Raw genomic sequence first — 20,323 nt, forward strand, 5'->3', positions numbered from 1 at the left:
AGTTCCAACTGCCGTGTGAGCTCTGCTCGAAACCGCCAAAACCTCGACGTGGGAATGGCGAGGAGGCGGGTCAGTCTCCACAGCTACGTGCACTTGGCAAGGTGGCGGGTCGGTTTCCACGGCAACGTGAACCTGAGTCAGCAGTGAGTCCGTCGCCGTTGCGACGTCAGCGTAGCTCGGATGGTTCGCCAATCCTTGCCGGACCTGGGCCGTGAGAGCCGCCAATTCGGCGCTCTGCCGCTCTATCTGCGCCCGCATTTCGCGACAGAACGCCTCGTGGTTTGGCGGCTCCTCCTCCCTCTGGGCTGGAAGCTTCGCCACCAGGTGCGGGTCTGCCGGCCTCACCGTTGCCGGCGAGGAGTGGGAGGACAGTGTCTTCATTGCCGCGCAGCGGGAGGCACCGGGGAGCGCCCGGCCGGGGCATCTCCTCTGGCCGCCACACGGAGGTCCCGGGTAGATGGCCAAGCGGGTTCCCTCGTACCGATAGGTGCACTTGGATCTACCGGGCGAAGTCGCTCGGGTGCTGGAAACGCGGGAAGGCGGGGCAAACTGACTGGGATCAAAAGCCGGGCAAAGAGGCTCAAAATCAAAGTCGTCGGAGTCGTACTCAGGCAGCCGGGCATACAAATCGCGGTCCTCCTCATATTCCGAAAAGTCAGAGTCCAGAATAATATGAGGAGCCGGACGGGTCGTGTTCGGGACGTATTCATACCTCGCTGGCGGAGCGTAAGACACGGAATCGGAGGACATCAGGGGGCCCACCCGGATCGGACAGGCTTGGTCCTTCGGCAGACGGTCTACTTTGCGTCGGTCCCGGCGACGCCGGGTCTTTCCTGCTGGGTCCTGTGATGGCCAGTTCGTTCTGTCACGTCCCATCGGAACGGGAGTAGGACCCAAATGCAGGAACTCGGAAGACGCAAGGTAGTTCAAGAAGAGACACGTTTATTGTATGCAGAGGTCGGGGATCGAGCAGGCAGTCCGGTGCAGCAGCGGTAGTTGTGACGTCGGGCGAAGACAACAGATGAGCGGACAGGCAGGAGTCGGTACACGGGGAAACAATCAACGCAGGCAGAAGTCTCAAAGGAGTCAGGCTTACAAGGTTGGTCGGAGAACGGACGAAGGTCGGTACACACAGGATCAATCAGGAATACGAGAGTGCTGGAACGGGACATAAAGCTCAACGAACTGCCGGAGGACCAGTCGTCACCGGGTCCTATCTATACAGGGGATGATCAGCCCGCATGAGGAGCAGGTGTGTGCCTCCCAATTAGCGCAGCCGCGCGGGCACCAGCACAGCTCGTGCTGAAGCGGCAGGATCATGACAGAATCAATATCCAGCAATACAATGAGACAGCATTTTGCCTAACACGCAGGAAAAAACAATTACTTTCTCACCGGTAAAAACTGGTATAAACACACGAAGCCGCCAGTGTGGGCGTCTGGAAAAAACGTCACTTCCTGCTTCTTCTCCAAAACGAACGCCTCGAGAGGATTTTCATATCAGGAGATACCAAAATCCAGATATGACAACATCATGACGTGTGGTGAAAAAATGGATGGGTCGATTCCAGCTGCCTTTTTTCATTAAAAACATACTAAAAGTCATGCTTTACGTATCAGTTGACCTTTAACCGCTCAGCCATCACACCTGACAACAAATAAATTGGCTATAGAGAGAGGAGGAAACACTAAGAGCAGTAAAATTGATGCAGACGAGATAAATGAAAAACACCCGCAGCAGCCACCAAAACCATCAGGCGTCACCTAAAAAAAAAAAAAAGCCTTCTCAGTGTTATGAAATACTGAAGAACCACACTGAAACTCAGCTTCCAACCAGATTAAATCAACACCACAGCACTTGTGCTATGATTATGTATTGTATGCATTTATTGACAAAACTGTTGACTAAACCAATCCAAAGTGCTTTTCTTCTATGGGAAAGAGAGTAACCACATGGCTTCGACCCTCTCATTTAATCATGATGACGTCATTGCACCTTTCATACGATGTAGGCGAGGAACCCACACTCACCACATGCATTAAAGAGACCCATGATGCGACTACAAAATTTCCCTCCTAAAATTCGATGGAAGCTTTAAAGTCACACAAACATTCTCAGTTGAGTTATCAGATCACATGAAACCCGTTCAGCAAACATCAAAGGATTTTTAAGGCCTCTTACTGAAACAACAACAACATGGACGGGACAAAGACCACGTACCTTCTTGTGGTGTCCTGCAAGGGGCTCTCCTCCTGAGGAGCCTTTCGAAGCCTGATCACTTCACTCTGACTCGCGCCGTGGGAAGTGCCCTCTTCCCTGTAACTTCGCTTCGATCACCTGTGTCGCCTGCCAACGGGGGTTCCACAGGAACCACTCCGGCCAGATCCGATATACAAAAGGACTTCAAGGCTTCGTTTGCAGTTTCTGCTTGGGTTCTCCCCCGCTAGCCACGGCACAGGCTGGTCACAGCGCCCCCTCTGCCTCCATATCCATCACCCTGTCTGCCTTTGATCCCGAAATTCTCCGTCATCTTCTTCTACTTCTTCTTCTTCTCTTCGAAGGACTATGGGGCCTCCCACATGCAAGTCCGGGGACCTCAAGTGACTCAACAACAACAACAACAACATTGTGCAATTGTCAAGGATGTGCAGGACCTGCAGGAGGCCTCTTTCCTGCAAGCAGGGCCCCCTCACTTCCAGTTACATCCTCCACACCAATGTTCCACAGTAAGAAGGAATATTGCAGTTGTGGATGTATATTTTGGTACAGAGCTACGCCATCTTGGCAATGCACATGCGCGTGTGTCCAAAACGCAACACTGAACCCATCAGCTTCGATGGCCGGGTGGTTAAGGCGTTGGACTTGAAATCCAATGGGTCCCATTCAAGTTCGAACCCTGCTTGCAGCGGTGGATCAGCATTTGAGAATGGTTTGTGCTTTTTATGTTGATTCACAAATGAACATTGGTTTTGCAGATCCCTTTGTCCCCCACTGAAAAAAAATATCCAATACTGTACACATGGGCGCTCAGTAAGATTAACACACTTAACTCCGCCAAGGGCACGTCTGGGCAATTTCAATCTAAACCCGTCACAGTGATGTCATCATCCATCCATCCATCCATTATCTACCGCTTTTCCCGGTTAGGTCGCAGCGGAAGTACTGTAGCTTCAGCAGGGATACCCAGACCTCCCTTTCCCCAGCCACTTCTTCCAGCTCTTCTGGAGGGATCCCAAGCCAGCCGAGAGACATAGTCTTTCCAGCGTCTCCTGGGTCATCCTCGGGGTCTCTTTCCGGTGGGACATGCCCAGAACACCTCACCAGGGAGGCATCCGAATCAGATGACCCAGCCACCTCATCTGAGTCGGAGGAGTAGCGGCTCGACACTGAGCCCCTCCCGGATGACCGAGCTTCTCACCCTATCTCTAAGGGAGAGCCCGGACACCCTGCGGAGGAAACTCATTTCGGCCGCTTGTCAGCAGCATCTAAATAGAGTCCACAACTACACCCAGACATGCCTTCCACTAGGACCGTGTAAGATACGTTTCCAATTAGCATCCATATGGATTTATATAGGTGACTTTGTCCCATGCGATTTTGAGCAGAGAAAACTAGTACATTCCACACGGGATTCCTCCCCCTGTGTTTAATCTATTCACAAATATGTTATCAATCTGTCAACAGGTGCTTGGATAGGTCACTGTGTATGATGGAGCTTCTGAGGGGGTGCCTTGGGGACCAGTCTATTTCCTAGGATTTTCTGTGGGGATTTCCAGAATTTCCTGTGACATCATTACTTCCAAGAGGGACCCTTCTCTGGGACTTGTTCACTCCCAAAGGTCGTAAATCTATTGGCAAGTGTACAATACATCAACTGGTGTCTCGTGTATTTCATCTCACAGCAAGCACATCCCCGCAGCCTTGACCCATTACGTAGCTACCCGTTACGCTGGGACCGAGGAGTTTTGCCGAAACTATGGTGGACAGAAAACTAACACAGAATTAACAACATTTCACCTCGACAGGTACTCATCCTCTTAAATATTTATTATTTTTTCCTTACCCCCAAATTAAATATAAATTATTCACATTTAAGTGAATACTTTATTACTATGGCTTGGCAGCAGGGAGCTGTATCTCACTTTGTACCCACAAATTGAACCGATTTTTGTGAACGCTCACGTGACATGACAGGGCATTTTGATCATTACAACTGTTGTGACGGCGTACAGCTACGATTCAAATTTCAAATCGTAGCATAATCACTGACTTCAAGCCATTTATGAAAAATAATTGCAGAAAACCCTATAACAGTTCAGTTGGGCTCACAGACAGATTTGGTTAAATTCTTTTTGCTTTCGTATGATATTCAAGAATGTTAAAATGTTTTTTTTTTTTTAACAATTACGTGTACTGGGCAACACGGTGTCTCAGCTGGTAAAGCATTGCCTCACAGTTCTGAGGACTCGGGTTCGATCCAGGCCCCACCTGTGTGGAGTTTGCATGTTCTACCCGTGCCTACGTGGGTTTTCCCCGGGTACTCTGGTTTCCTCCTACATCCCAAAAACATGCAACATAAATTGGACATTAAATTGCCCCTAGGTGTGATTGTGAGTGTGGCTGTTAGTCTCTCTGTGCCCTGCGATTGGCTGGCAACCAGTTCAGGGTGTACCGTGCCTCCTGCCCGTTGGCAGCTGGGATAGGCTCCAGCACTCCCCGCGCCCCTCGTGAGGATAACTGGCAAAAGAAAATGGATGGAAAGATATGTGTACTGCCACTGTTTGGGAAAATTTGATGCTGAAACAAAATTTTCAATCTTTTTCTGTTAAGAATTTTTAAAAATGTGATCAAATTTGGGGTTGACCACAACCCTGGCACGGATCATATTTGACGTCAGAGCTTGCGCTGTAATAAGGATCAATTTATTTTTCCCTTTAACATTTTTCAATCACACTTGTTCACTAAAGTTTATTGATCTCTTTTGGCCAAGTTTGCACACTTAAGGGGCAAATCTGGTTTCTGTGGAGAAACAAGTACAGTACTGTAGTCTCAAAGGGATGGAGATTTATTTTAACAGTGCTTGGAATAGAAAGCCATTGAGCAAAAAACGGGATCAAAATGAGGACTAATCCCCAAGGATTAGTCCAGATTACTGCCATTTTTAACCTACTCACACAAAGTGTGTGGTACAAGGTGGGTTACTGGAATGAAGACAGCTCTAAATGGATGAGAATGAAGAAGAGGCTCAACCAAAAGTACTACAGGGAAGCGTTCCTATTTAATGGAGCCCAGATGTTAGTGTGATCATTCCGGTGACAAGGAGATCCTTTATGGCCTCTGTTCTCACAATAATTTCATCTGATTGTTGTTGGCTGTTGGTAGCCCAGGTTAGTTAGTCTGCGTGATATGTCTCTAAGCATCAGGTACGACTGTTAATTACGGTTGATTGTGCTGATTGTGTTTATAAATCAATTGAAAGTGCACTGGAGGCTGTGTCTAACGAGTGGTGCTAGGTTATAGTAAATTATCTTTACATTCCCTTTTGTCAGTGATTGTAGACGTGTTGTTATACAAGCCAGGTCTGCTTTGCAGCAGTCGCATAGCACTGTTTTCTTCTTGTATTCATAATATAGAGTGTGAAATGATTCCCGGGTATAAACATTCTGTCTTTTATACACTTTCCTCCTGGCTCAGCGCCATCGCGTAATTGTATTTGTATGTGAGTCTACAGTAAAATATATCTGTGTAGATAAATGATCACTGTGAAGTTTTAAGGAAGAGGTTTTGCTCTGGGAGTGGGGTTTTCTTTTTGGGGGGCAGGGAAAAAGTCAAGTCATTGTTCAAATGACAGGTCACGTGAGAAAGGGTGGCATTGGGGGCAAGGTGTGACCATATACAATGTACATACAGTGAAGAAAGTGAGAGTAAGTCTTTGAACCCCCTGCTATATTGCAAGTTCTCACACTTAGAAATCATGGACGGGTCTGAAATTTTCATCGTAGGTGTATGTCCACTGTGAGAGAGATCATCTAAAAAAAAAAAATCCAGAAATCCCAATGTATGATTTTTTAACGATTTATTTGTGTGATAGAGCTCTATAAATAAGTATTTGAACACCTCGTCATGGTCCTGCCGGTCCAGCCCTGGCTGGGCGGGTCCCAGCACACCGGCGCTGATTAGGAGGCGCACACCTGCGCCTCACCGGCAGTGATTACCCCGGTGTATATATAGAACCCAGTGGACGGTCTGGCTTTGCCAGATCGTCGCAACTCATGCCCCGTTCGTGCACTCCCATACTCTTGATCGTCAACGCTGGTGCACCGACCCCTGCCTGTCCTCCGACCGACCCCGTAAGCTTGACGTCTCTGATACTCCTGCCTTCTCTGATGGATCTTCCATGTACCAACCCCTGCCTGCCCGCGGAGCTGCTCTCTACGCCCCACTTGACTGTCTGCCTGATCACCGACCTTAGAACGAATAAACACTTTTCCCAAACTGCCGCTGCGTCTCCGGAGTCCTGCATTTGGGTCTTCCTCCGTCTCGATGGGTCGTGACACATCTGATAAAACCAATGTTAATATTTGGTACAGAAGCCTTTGTTTACAATAACAGAGGTCAAACATTTCCTGTAGTTGTTCACCAGGTTTGCATAGACTGCTTGAGGAATTTTGGCCCACTCCTCCACACAAATCTTCTCTAGATCAAACAGGTTTCTGGGGTGTCGGTGAGAAACACGGAGTTTCAACACCCTCCAGAGATTTTCTATTGGATTTGTGTCTGGAAACTGGTCAGGCCATGCCAGAACCTTGATATGCTTTTTACGGAGCCACTCCTTGGTTTTCCTGTCTGTGTGCTTCGTGTCATTGTCATGTTGAAAGACCCAGCCACGACCCATTTTCAATGCTCTGACTGAGGGAAAGAGGTTGTTCCCCAAAATCTACAGTCAGACTCTCCTTAATACAGTGCAGGTGCTGGTTTAAGCAGGGGAACTTTCCGTGCCATGCATGATTTCAAACCATGACATCTTAGTGTATTATGAACAGTCACCTCCTTGGAAACGGTGGTCCCAGCTCTTTTCAGGTCATTGACCAAGTCCTGTTGTGTAGTCCTGGACTGATTCCTCACCTTTCTAAGGATCATTGAGACCCCACGAAGTGATATCTTGCATGTGGCTCCACTCCGATTGAGATTGACCTAACGGTGTTTAGCTTCTTCCATTTTCTAATGATTGCTCCAACAATGGACCTTTTTTCACCAACGTGCTTGGCAATTTCTCCGTAGCCCTTTCCAGCTATGTGGAGTTTTTGTCTCTGCACCACAGAATATGGATGGATGGACTATTTGAGACATTCCACTTCAATTGTGCTTTTGTATGGTATTGATTTTCTATAATTGCAGGGTGATAGTGGTGGTAATGAGAAATTGATTAATAAAAATAAGGAATTGTACACTTTTCATCGATTACACATGATCGGCATCGCATTTTATCATGATCGGCTTTCACATCATAATTCAACGGTCCGATGTTGTTGTGATAGCCAGCGTGACAGTGTTATTGTGTCCATGTAGACAATCGTGTGAAAGCGTTATAGCTGTAGGTAAGCGGCCGCCTCAGTCGGTTGCCGCCATAGCTCTTCTGTTGTGAATAGGTGCAGCGTGTCGTGTGGCCCGGTGCCACAGTCCGGGCAGATGTTGGCAATTGTGTCGTCGAGGCGGTGTTTGTAGCTGTTCAGCAGGCGACAGAAACCTGAATGCAGTTGGGCAAGGATGGAGCATGCTTCCCTAGGCAGAGACCATTCGTCGTCGTGAATTGGAGGCGGGTAACACCCAAGGACGATGTTAGGCTTGTAGGCTAGCCTGGTGTTGGTGACGGCCGATGTGTGGAGTTCAGTAAGTCCGCGCTTGCATTGATGGTCGTCTAGCTATCCGTTGGTACCGACGAACTAGTCTATGGCCATTTGCCAATGAGAGACGTCATAGATTTTGAGACGCTGTGGTCGTATGCGATGGACTAGGTTGCTGTTTGGATGACCCGCTCGATAGCATTGAAGCAAATACTAGACAGCAGCTCGTTCAATGATCTGATCAATAATGTCACTGATTAGCTCCTCAAAAGACGCACTCCGTGTCACCATCGTGTATGTACGTGTATTGGAATCCAAAAGCTATTTTATTTTCATCATTTTCGCACGTCTTTTGGAGTAGTACCATAAACATCTGATGGCCAATAAAGTTATTTAAAGATAAAGTCTCGGTGGTGTGGAACATACAGCACGTAACACCTGGATCAGATTACCAGACAAATTTACTCTTTCACAATTGGAATTATGTCATACTATGGAAATAAAATCTTGTATTGCAATACCACCATCCAAAATCCCCCATCGCCACCGCCCAACCTGTCTTTTTACAATCACTGGATATACTCGTTACCACGAGCATTATAACAATTGATCGCGCTGTGTGTATTATAAGAAGAAAATCTCAGAAAACGTCTGTTGGTGGCCACCGGTGCTCGAGAGGACTTTAATCCAAGAGCTGGTTGAACTATCTGCGCATACTTTTAATACGATACAACTCACAAACAGGCATCAAAACGTTATGTAGCCAAGTAAGCAAGTGCTAGCACTAACAGTCGTAAGCAAACATGTCAAGGTTCTGTTAAATCTCTAATGTTAAGGTTCGTGAAGTAATTTAATTACGGTTAAGTTATTTAATTACAGTAAATTAGCACCGGTTAGGCAGCATGGTGGCGCATCTGGTTAGGCGTTGACCTCACAGTTCTGAGGACCAGGGTTCAAATCCCAGATGTGGAGTTTGCATGTTCTTCATGTGCCTGCGTGGGTTTTCTCCGGGCAATCCAGTTTCCTCCCACATCCCAAAAACACGCTCATTGGAGACACCAAATTGCCCCTAGATGTGATTGTGAGTGTTGTCTGTGTCTATGTGCCCTGCAATTGGCTGGCAACCAGTTCAGGGTGTACGCTGCCTCCTGCCCGTTGACAGCTGGGTTAGGCTCCAGCACTCCCGTGACCCTTGTGAGGATAAGCGGCTTGGAAAATGCATGGATGGCTGGATAGCACCGATTATCATATCATGTTGGTTTGACCTGACTAAGAATACACGATCTGACCAGAGAAGTGATTTCCAAACTCTACAGAGGCAAGGCACAAATTTTACAATTTAAAAATCTCATGGCACACCAACAGGCAAACATTTCAGAAAAATGTGGATACATGAATTACTGTATGTACTTCCTGCCATCTAATAGAAGCACTTTTGTGGTTGTTGTGTCACTATGCCTCTCAGAGATACATAATTTATTGTAAATATAATTTTTTGAGCAATTAAGTGCACAAGTATAGAGAGTAAAAAAAAAGTTATTTAAATATTGCTCCATCTTGCAATGGGATTGGTGATCAATTATCGTTTTTTTTAACTCGCTGATCAAGTGATCGGCCCCAAAAATCCAAATCGTGTATAGCCTAATGAATAGTAAATAAAGATCCATGTAGGAAACGTATGGTAGTGCTAAACAATTAGGGGTAAATAGTGTAGACAATGTGTTCAGTACACACCAAATAGAATCGTAATTTTAAAAGCAAATGTTGCAGTACCTCTTCCAACGGCAGGGGGCGCTTCACACGGCTCATAATCCATCACTTTTCCTCCGAACACCTGTCGGGCCTGCGCATGCCCACACACAAAGTCTGCTTCAAACTCCATTTGTCGACATAAACATTTGGAAGTCGTAGCACCTGTTGTTTTAGTGGCCTGACCGAAGCAGACGTTTTAAAACACGCGCTGCCATTTGTGGACCACTTACAGCCCGCCAACGTTGGCCATCAGTTGCCCCGGGCGGCCTGGGTGATGGAAACAAGCGTAAGATTCCAACCGCATCAGAACGCAGCGGCGGCGCTGCTGGTCGGACCGGCGGCACGTGGACAAGTCACCGGCGTCCCCTCTCCCTCCGTCCCTCTTGGTCCTTCAAAGCAGTCCCGAGCCGGCATGGCTCGAGTTACGTCATCCGCTCTTATGTAATGGCAGCGGGTAAGGCTCTGTTTGGGAATTGGCCGGTTAGGAAATATAATCCCTATGTTGCTCAGTAATCCAAAATGTTACGCTAAATATGAAATTGTGATTTCAAGTTTTAATTGTTGTCATTTACAGTGTAGTAAAATAGTATTGGTTCATAATGAGTTACTGTAGCTGTCCCAAATGTTTTAAAGCCTCATGAAGTAAGCAAAAGATTATATGCACATCTCAATACTTTGGAATATTGTAGAACATTTTATTCATTTCACTACTCAATGATTTTAAAAATTTGGGAAAATAGTATTCACATGGATAATTCCTGCCTACATTAAAAATATCCTCTTTGTTTCTTATGTCTTGGTATTATGTTCTAATTTATATTATTATTCTTTTATAATATTCCAGCTCTGGAGATGGTGAATTATTTTTTGTTTGCTCTAAGATAAAATCATCAATATGACACACGTATATTTAAAGAGAAATCCTGAAGTTTTCCACTCTATTTTGTGCATCTCTATGAGTTTCACTTATCAAATTCAACTACTTAACTAAATTAAGCTTTTGACACGATTTTAACTTATTGTGATGTGTCTATAGAAACACATTAAGCAACCATCATTCATAAACCACATTGAACAACAATAATAAACATGTCACAACAGTGATGATACGAGTGACACGCCTTGGGACTTCTTTGAGATACAAGTCGTTGTTCAGCTGATTATTCACTTTGACTTGTGAGCATAAATGTGTGATTAGAGTGCAGTATGGTGGCCATGACCTCAATTATTTATGCTGTTTATTCCCACTCCTAGTTGAACTTCACTGTCAAGATAAGAGTAAAAAAAAAAGACTTGCCCATTGTGTATTTCCTCAAACTACATAACTTTAGCTAAGACTGCTGGCCTAATTGTGATGAAACAAAACACCAATGACCAGTTAATAAATAGCATCAATGTCTTGGTGCTGTAGACCTTCAAACAACAGAGGTTTGAACACTATTGGTGTTGCAACATATGTAGATCAACAATATAACAGTACTCACTTATTTCCGTTACCCTCTGTGAAAAATAACTCATATTACTAGTTTACTGAGCAACTACGCCTGTCTCCGTGTGTAACTGTGTCCTTATTTTACTGCCTCCAGGTTAACAACAGGTGCACACCAAAAGGAGCAGGAGGATGTCCATAGAAGTGAAGTAAAAAATGGTAAAATTATTTACATTATGTCATTACTGTAAGTTTTTATAAAGTACAGTCTTATGGTGTTCTATTTTCTGTATTCAAAAACATTACAGATGTTGGCCAGAATGGATTAAAGGAATGTCCATTGATGAAAAATTATATGAGATTGTCCTGATATACAAGCAGGGGCACAGAATAAATTATCTCAAGTTCACATTTCAGGAATACCATTGTGTCAGGGTCATCAAAATTTATCTTATCTAGGACAGGACACGGCAAACATATTTTTTCATTTTTTGATTGTTTTTTTTTTAATGGAGAGATGGGTCAAGTCATTTGTAAATGGGGTAAAAAAAAAAAAAAAAAAAAAAAAAAACATGTACAAAGTGTGTCAGAAACGTACCAGGACTTGTCACAAATGATCCAAACTACAGGTTTTTCCCTACGACACAATTTCCCAGCCTTGTTTGTAAAGCATTCATGCATCCCTGGAAGGATTTCTTCTCGATGTCATCCTTGTCTTCAAAAATGGTTCCCTTGATTAGCTGCTTGAGATTGGAAAGGAGGAAAAACCCATTCAGAGCCAGTCAGGTGAGTAGGGAATTTGGTACAGCATGGAGATGTGCTTCTCGGCAAGGCACTGTCAGATGTTCAGGGCATTGTGAGCAGGTACGTTGTCATAGTGCAGCAGCCACCAGGATCTCTTTGTAGCCAAGCAAGTTGATGGTCTGGCCTACAATGAGGGCGGAAAACCTTTCCTTGTTTCTTTGTTTGGTTTGGTTTGGCATACTGTATATTTGCCTGGAACTTGAATCACAGGCATATTTTGTTTTCCATCTATCCATTGATCTTCTACCGCTTTTCCGGGTCCGATCGCAGATAGAGTAGCTCCAGCAGGGATGCCCAGACTTTCCTTTCCCCAGCTACTTCATCCAGCTCTTCCAGAGGCGATCTCGAGGCATTCACAGGCCAGCCGAGAGGCGTAGTCTCTTCAGTGTGACATGGGTTATCCCTGGGATCTCCTTCTGGTGGGACGTGCCTGGAACACCTCACCAGGGAGGCGTCCGTAAAGCATCTTGATCAGATACACCAGCAACCTCATTTGGGTCCTCTCAATGCGGAGGAGCAGCAGCTTGACATTGGACCCCGCCCGGTTGACCCAGCTTCTCACCTTATCTCTAAGGGAGAACCTGTCACCCCTGTGGATGAAAATAATTCCGGCTGCTTGCATCCAGGACCTTGTACTTTCAGTCACGACCCACATCTTGTGTCCATAGGTGAGGGTAGGAACGTCGATCGACTGGTAAATTGAGAGCTCTGCCTTTCAACTTAACTCCCTTTTTACCACAACTGTCACGTCCCATCGGAAACGAGATTAGGACCCAAATGCAGGAACTCGGAAGACGCAAGGTAGTTCAAGAAGAGACACGTTTATTGTATGCAGAGGTCGGGGATCGAGCAGGCAGTCCGGTGCAGCAGCGGTAGTTGTGACGTTGGGCGAAGAGAACAGATGAGCGGACAGGCAGGAGTCGGTACACGGGGAAACAATCAACGCAGGCAGAAGTATCAAGGAGTCAGGCTTACAAGGTTGGTCGGAGAACGGACGAAGGTCGGTACACACAGGTTCAATCAGGAATACGAGAGTGCTGGAACGGGACATAAAGCTCAATGAACTGGCCCGGACCAGTCGTCACCGGGTCCTATATATACAGGGGATGATCAGCCCGCATGAGGCGCAGGTGTGTGCCTCCCAATTAGCGCAGCCGCGCGGGCACCCGCACAGCTCGTGCTGAAGCGGCAGGATCATGACAACAACGGATCAATACAAAGTCTGCATCACTGCGGATGCTGCACAAATCCACCTGTCGATCTCCCACTCCCTTCTTCCCTCACTCGTGAACAAGACTCCAAGATTTTGGAACATCTCTACTTGGGGCAGGATCTCAAACCCGACATGGAGAGGGCACACCACCCTTTTCCGACTGAGGACCACGGTCTCAGATATGGAGTTGCTTATTCTCATCCCATCCGCTTCACACTGGGCTGCAAACTGCTCTAGTGACCGTTGGAGATTATGTCTTGATGAAGCCAACAGAACCACATCATCTGCAAAGAGCAGAGATGAAGGACTGAGGCCTCTGAACCGAACCCCCTCTATCCCTTGGCTGCGCCTCGAGATTCTGTCCATAATATTCTGAACAGAATCTGTGACAAAGGGCAGCCAACCCTCACCGGAAAATAGTCCGACATACTGCCGGTAATCGAGATTTACATCAGTTCTACAGGGACAAAACAGCCCGTATCAGGGAGTCCAGTACCCCATACTCCAGAAGGAACTCCCCCAGGACTCCCCAGGAGACATGGTTGAATGCCTCCTCCAAGTCCACAAACATGTAGACTGGTTGGGCGAACTCCCATGCACCCTCGAGGATCCTGCCGAGGGTGAAGAGCTGGTCCACTGTTCCATAGCTACGACGAAAGCCACATTCCTCCTGAATTATTCTTATTGGACTAAATAACTATTTCTGTAAAATTACTGTAAATGATTAAAAAACAAAAAGTGAATAAATACATTTGAGTGAATCAGATTTTGGAAGGAAACCTGCTAAGTGAATGCAACAAGTATTACAGGTCCCTTGATAATTCCATGGGTGGAGCAGGCCATGAACGTACTTTGGCTGTCCTGAGCTAAAATTGTTTTGCCTCTCAACCAAAGCATTACAAAAAAACTTCAAGTAGGATGCAGTGCAAATCTTCTTTTTCTTTCAGCTTGTCCCGTTAGGGGTCACCACAGTGTGTGATCTTTTTCCATCTAAGCCCATCTCGTGCATTTTCCTCTCTAACACCCACTGTTCTCATGTCCTCCCTCACAACATCCATCAACCTTTTCTTTGGTCTTCCTTTCACTATTTTGCCTGGCAGCTCCATCCGCAGCACCCTTCTACCAATATACTCACTCTCTTGCCTCTGAACATGTCCAAACCATCGAAGTCTAATCTCTCTCACCTTGTCTCCGAAACATGCAACTTTGGTTGTCCCTCTAATGAGCTCAAATCTAATCCTATCCAGGCTGTTCACAGCAAGCAAGAACCTCAGTATGTTCATTTCTGCTACCTCCAGTTCTGCTTCCCGTTGTTTCTTCAGAGCCACAGTCTCTAATCCGTGCATCATGGCCGGCCTCACCACTGTTTTATAAACTTCTCCCTTCATCCTAGCAGAGACTCTTCTGTCAGACTAGACACCTTCCACCAACTGTTCCATCCCGCTTCTACCCTTTTCTTCACTTCCTTACCACACTCTCCATTGCTCTGCATTGTTGACCCCAAGTATTTGAAGTTGTCCACCCTCGCTAACTCTTCTCCCTGTAGCCTCACTCTTCCCCCTCCACTTTTCTCATTCACGCACATATATTCTGTTTTACTTTGGCTAATCTTTGTTCCTCTCCTTTCCAGTGCATACCTCCATCTTTTTAATTGTTCCTCCGCCTGTTCCCTGCTTTCACTGCAGGTCACAATATCATCTGCCAACATCATGGTCCAAGGGGATTCCAGTCTAACCTCGTCTGTCAGCCTATCCATTACTACCGCAAACAGGAAGGGGCTCAGCGTGGATCCCTGATGCAGTCCACCTCCACCTTAAATTCTTCTGACACCTACGGCACATCTCACCACCGTTCTGCTGTGCATTTCATTAAAACTATTACCGCAATAATTAACATACTGTGCATCGACATTTATTTACACTATTCTGGCAATAAAAACTGTGCATTGCTCTTTGTAAAAGCACAATTTGAAAACAACATTTGTATTGACGTTTCGGGTGAGTATGTCTAATCTCCACACATTCTTATCAGAAAACCATCACACCAAAGCATTAAGGAAAATCTAAATCAGGTGACCAATGTTTGTTTCAGCTCTGGGTGACTGTGATAAAGTCTTTTTAACTGACAACAAGAAACAGCACTGACTCTGCTCCTTTCCCTTCCACAAACTTGACCACACGAGCCTCGGCGCACGCAAACGTCGGTAATACTTATGTAGATAGCAACGTAGCTTTCCCAACTGCTTTGAATTGAGGTTAAAGAAATGAGGGGCCCTGTAAGACTGAAAACCACAAAACTGCCTAAGCTTAAAAGTGTGTGTTTGTGTGCGTGTACGCCGTATCAGCATTATTACTGATGTACTGCAAAACAACTCATGGGGAATTGTGTAATCTACATGGAGTCTAAAAATACAATGGAAAGATTTTCTTAATTGTTGGATTCTGTTTGTGTCAATGCTTGTTTCAAGACTAACAATTATAGCAACTGGCTCTTTGCTAAAATTATCTTTTTTTTCCCTCCTCAAAAGTCAAGCTGCACTGACAGATGTCTTGACAATTTCTAAATAATTCCCACATTCGAAAACAAAGTTAAGCACATTTGTTAAAAATAACTGCAAGCAAAGCTTTATTGCAGGAAAGTTACACTGTAAGGTACAATATCAAATTCACAATCAAATCAGTAAAATAACCATTCAATAAATAATGCTTAGATACCTGATGTTGTGAGTAAAACCCGAGGTAGTTAAGTGGTAACAGTGTAGTCCACGGTACTCCCCAATTATGTCATGTAACAGATGTTCATTCATCCATCCATCTTTTTGTACCGCTTATCGCCATTAGGGTCACAGCTGAAGCCTATCGCAGGTGACTGGGCGAGAGGCAGGGGACACCCTGAACTGGTCACCAGTCAATTGCAGGACACATAGAGACAAGCAACCATTCACACTCATCTATTGACAATTTAGATTCTTCAGTGAAACTAAAAGGCACGTCAGAAAATTATGTTGGAGGAAGTCAGAGTACCCAGAGAAAACACACGAGAGGGGAGCACATAAAATCTCCAAATAAATCACGTTTCGAAACATAAATCTCAACTTCAAGACACAGAGAAAAAAGGCCTCTACTTGTTGAAATACTTGTTTTGTGTTAGACTCCCAATAAATGGCTGACTTTGATAGACAGAAAGAGTGCTAAAAAACAGAAAATACCAAAGGTTAGGAAGTGGAATAATCATCACATGATGTAAACGATGTTACCTGTTGCCTCTGTGTGCAGCTTGGAGCCATCAGAGCTGGTCACTTTACAGGAAATGAACGTTTTTCTGCCTTCCTTGTGATCAAGGGAGGAGTTTATTAACACTGTACTTCCCAATGGGATGGGGCTTTGAATAAAACAACATATTGTCAGGGGAATCTGCTCCAAATTAAAAAAAAAAAAAAGTTATACTTAGTACACAACAGAATTAAATACACTATGATAATGTAAATACATCGATACCTGCGGTAATTGATGTTGAGATTGGCAGTCATCACCGGTCCAGACATGAAAGCTGCATGAGTGCCCGTGACAGAATCAATCATAGTAGCGATTGCCCCCCCGTGGACATGTCTGGAAAATACATGCCACAGCTTTTACTTGAGTCATTTTCCCCCACCACCAACAAAATTACAAAAAAAAGAAAACGAGGGAAATATTAGGGCCACACAAGTGGGGGAGGGGGGACTGCAGCCAGATGAAAGTAACACAAAAAAGTATGCATTTCCAACGATAGAGTAACATTAAAAAGAAAGAAAAACACTTTTGCAAGATTAAAAGTATAGGGGGAAATTTTTGAATTTAACCTGATTTATGTTCTAGTATTACAAGCAAATGTTTGTTTTTTGTTTTGCAAGAATAAAGTCAAGACGTTACAAAACAAATTGTAATTTGCCAATCATAAAGCCTTAACTTGGAATTTTTTTTTTTTAATGACAAATCGTTTTTCCCCATAATATTGCTGCAATGTTCACAGGGGGAAAAAATTAATGCACAACAGGAATAAAGTTGCAATATTATGAGAAAACATCCATCCATCCATCACTTTTTTGATCCACTTATCCTCACGAGGGTCACGCAAGTACTGGAGCCAATCCCAGCTGTCATCGGGGAAGAGGTGGAATACACCCTAAACTGGTTGCTAGCCAATCGCAAGGCACATGGAGACAGACAACAGTCACACTCACACGCATTCATTGGACAATCTAAATTGGGTTAGTCAGTCACGTTCACACATCTGCAACCATTTCAAGTGCTTCTGATTATCCCCAAATAAACGTCAGACGTTCCAGTAGGCTTCTCCTGACTTTAAACACTGACTAGTATTCGGAACTGTTCCTAATTCCATCCACTTTGATTTCATCTGAAGTCAAACACCCTCAAAGGCCAACGCTGCCACCTACATGCTTCACTGTCGTTCTGGTATTCTTTTAGAGATGACAAGTGTTGTGTTTTGTGCCTAACACTTTTCAAACTGTATAACCAAAATGTTCAACCATTGTTTCATTGGACAATATCGGCAATTTTCCAATAAGTGTTTTGAGTTATTTTGCCATCTTTTTACATGTACTTTTTCAAGGGGCCAAGAACGCACCCTGGCGGGCCCTCCAGCAGGTGTCCAGCCTGGAAAATGCAGACACTCCTCTCCTCTTCTTTGTTAAGAAACACAACGTACTCAAATGCAGCTCCTGCGGTTTTGATGCTGCGGGTAAAAAGGCGATTTTTGGACTGGATGAACTTGCTGAGATAGGCTCCTCCTGAGAAGAGAGAAGGCGTGACGAGTAACCAACTTCATTCAAATTTTGGTGGCGTGTACAATTGTGGGGACTTGCTGTGCTTTCACCTGTGGCGTACTTGAGGGTGCGATTGTAGCTGGGCAGTCTCCTCCAGGGTCCCCTCTGCTTCTCTCCTACTTCATTTTCCACCTCACACTGCTTGTTGTAATAGTCATACAAGCGCATGGTTTCTGCATTCCACGAGGAGTTGGGCAGGCTGAAGTCCCGAGGCTTCAGGCTGAATGAGAAAGGCAGTGTCTGGACGAGAATGACAGGATACAAAATTAATATGCAACATTTTCTGTCTCTACGAGTTCAATCTTAAGGCCATTTCCACGCTTACTAGCCATACTCAAAAAACATGAATTTTCTATTGCTCGTGTCCTCATTAGTATTGGGGGTGATCCCATCTGAAGTGGTCCGAGAGGTGGGGTACACCCTGGACTGGTTGCCAGGCAATCACAGGATGGATTTTGACAAACGTACATTCACCCCCATATTTTCACCTCTGGACAATTTAGTACTTAATGGACCTGAAACATACATATTTTTGGAACGTGGCAAGAAGCCAGAGTACCTTCATATTCAAATGCAGAACTTCTTCATTGTGAGGCAAATGAGATAAACATTGGCCCCTCTACCTTTGGGTCTGCTAGGACATTTCCAGACACTGAGTTGCAAGGGGACAATACACAAACTCAACAAAACCAGATTCGAATCTTTTGACTGTGAGCCAGATGTGCTAACCACCAGGTTACCATCAATCAACTCATCCAAAAAAAAAAAAAAAAAAATTAGAAGAAGATCCGTTTTATCCATTTTTGTCGTTCTGACAACCTCCATGCATTCATAATTATCGCGTTCATATGAAATCAGAGAAAAAGGAATCCATTGCTTAATTTTGTTGTGTCTGCACCATACAATGACAATAAAGACTTATATTAAATCTGTCTATTCCAGGACAGTATACTTACCACCATGGTCCGCACGAAGCTGCTTCTGATTGGCAACAAGATAGATGAGTGCCAGAGGTGAGGAGACACAAATGGGGGTGAAGCAAGATGCTGGTAGCCCCTCAGTATTCGTAACAGCCTCCTTGCCATCTTTGAGCTGACGAGGGGCTGTAGAAAGTGCAACAGTAGGAAAGTAATAACAACTGCTGGTCAAAAACCTCAGAATTAATAGAGCTTCAGCGTTCAAACGTATTTAACTAAAAGCATTTTTGGAAAATTCACGATCGCTATTTTATCTACCGTAAATATATTTAAAACACGTTTCTGCGTAACGATAGTGAAACACCAATTGCCTGATGTGACATAAATGACTTTCAGTGATGAAACGGGTTCACCCTTCACTTCCGCCATGAGGGAGACACAGGGTGACGTCATTCATGTCATGTGATTAATCCCTGCATTGTAATTGGGTGAAACCATCTACTTCCTCTAAACGTGTAACCTACTTCCTGTAATCGTCACGCGTTCATGTGTTAAACAAATCAACGTAAACGTAGAAAAAAAAAAACGTACATTTATCAACCACTCCACAATTTGCACTTTTTTTTTTAAATCAATCCTATATCAATACATATGTATTTCTTCTTCTTCTTGGTTACACTCTATTAAATGATTTTTTTTTCTATATTTTAGTTTGTAATCATTTTCAAGAACATACTTTCCCTTTTGCACATGGTAAAAATATGACTGTGGAATAGTAATGTATTATTTATAATAGACAGAGGTTGACACTAGAAAAGCTTGATGGATGTTGTGAGGGAGAACATGCGGACAGTGGATGTTAGAGATGAAGATGCACGAGATAGGCTTAAACAGAAAAAGATGACACGCTGTGGCGACCCCTAACGGGACAAGCCGAAAGAAAAAAAAGAAGAACGAAAACAAACATGTAAGAACTCAAGTCTTTTTTATTTGTTCTAGTACATTTACATTGATTTTCACTCCTTCGTTATTATAAGGAATACACAAATAAGATTATTTGTTAGTTACATGTAAATACAGTAATATATTGCACTGAGGATTGAGCCAACCTATTATGAATCATTAATTACTGCAATGAAATTATTAAAATTTTGCTGGAGTAGGCAAATTAAATACTTTGCTAGTTACAAAATGCATTCATTCGACACCTGGGCATTGTTGTTTGACCAATAAAACATGAAATAGATTGTTATTAATTGAACTAGACACGCAATCCACAATTAATAACACTTTTTTGTAGGATTTTAAAGGTAGTGTCTTTAAAAATAATTATTTTCACTGATGGAAACTTAACTTTGTACATCAAACTAAATTGGATTTGCAAATTAGATATAGGCATGATGAAGGTGGAGATTATATATGGGTTGATGATGATGATGATTAATGTGTGTTATGAACAAAGGCAACTATGACTTCCTCTGTCAAAAAAAGTCACAAATGCCAATAATGTCTTGGTGGCAAGACAAATGACTTAC

General features: G+C 44.2%; 1 protein-coding gene across 4 annotated transcripts; it reads right to left on the bottom strand.

The window, feature by feature from the left end:
- Positions 1–15,650: 15,650 nt before the first annotated feature.
- Positions 15,651–19,250, bottom strand: them4 (thioesterase superfamily member 4). Of its 4 annotated transcripts, none has more exons than XM_061820106.1 (7): positions 19,160–19,250; positions 18,828–18,974; positions 17,922–18,111; positions 17,649–17,835; positions 16,541–16,651; positions 16,300–16,424; positions 15,651–16,233 (listed from the first exon to the last, which is right to left on the bottom strand). In XM_061820106.1, the coding sequence occupies exons 1-7, from the start codon at positions 19,169–19,171 to the stop codon at positions 16,190–16,192; spliced, it is 816 nt and encodes a 271-aa protein (XP_061676090.1). In that variant the 5' UTR covers positions 19,172–19,250; the 3' UTR covers positions 15,651–16,189. The 4 variants fall into 4 exon arrangements, 3 of the variants coding, with proteins under 3 accessions (XP_061676090.1, XP_061676092.1, XP_061676091.1); XM_061820108.1 differs by having other exon boundaries at positions 19,202–19,216; XM_061820107.1 differs by having other exon boundaries at positions 15,653–16,233; positions 17,673–17,835.
- Positions 19,251–20,323: the final 1,073 nt, after the last annotated feature.

Source organism: Syngnathoides biaculeatus, chromosome 5, assembly GCF_019802595.1.
Source record: "Syngnathoides biaculeatus isolate LvHL_M chromosome 5, ASM1980259v1, whole genome shotgun sequence".
In the NCBI taxonomy this organism is placed as follows: Eukaryota; Metazoa; Chordata; class Actinopteri; order Syngnathiformes; family Syngnathidae; genus Syngnathoides; species Syngnathoides biaculeatus.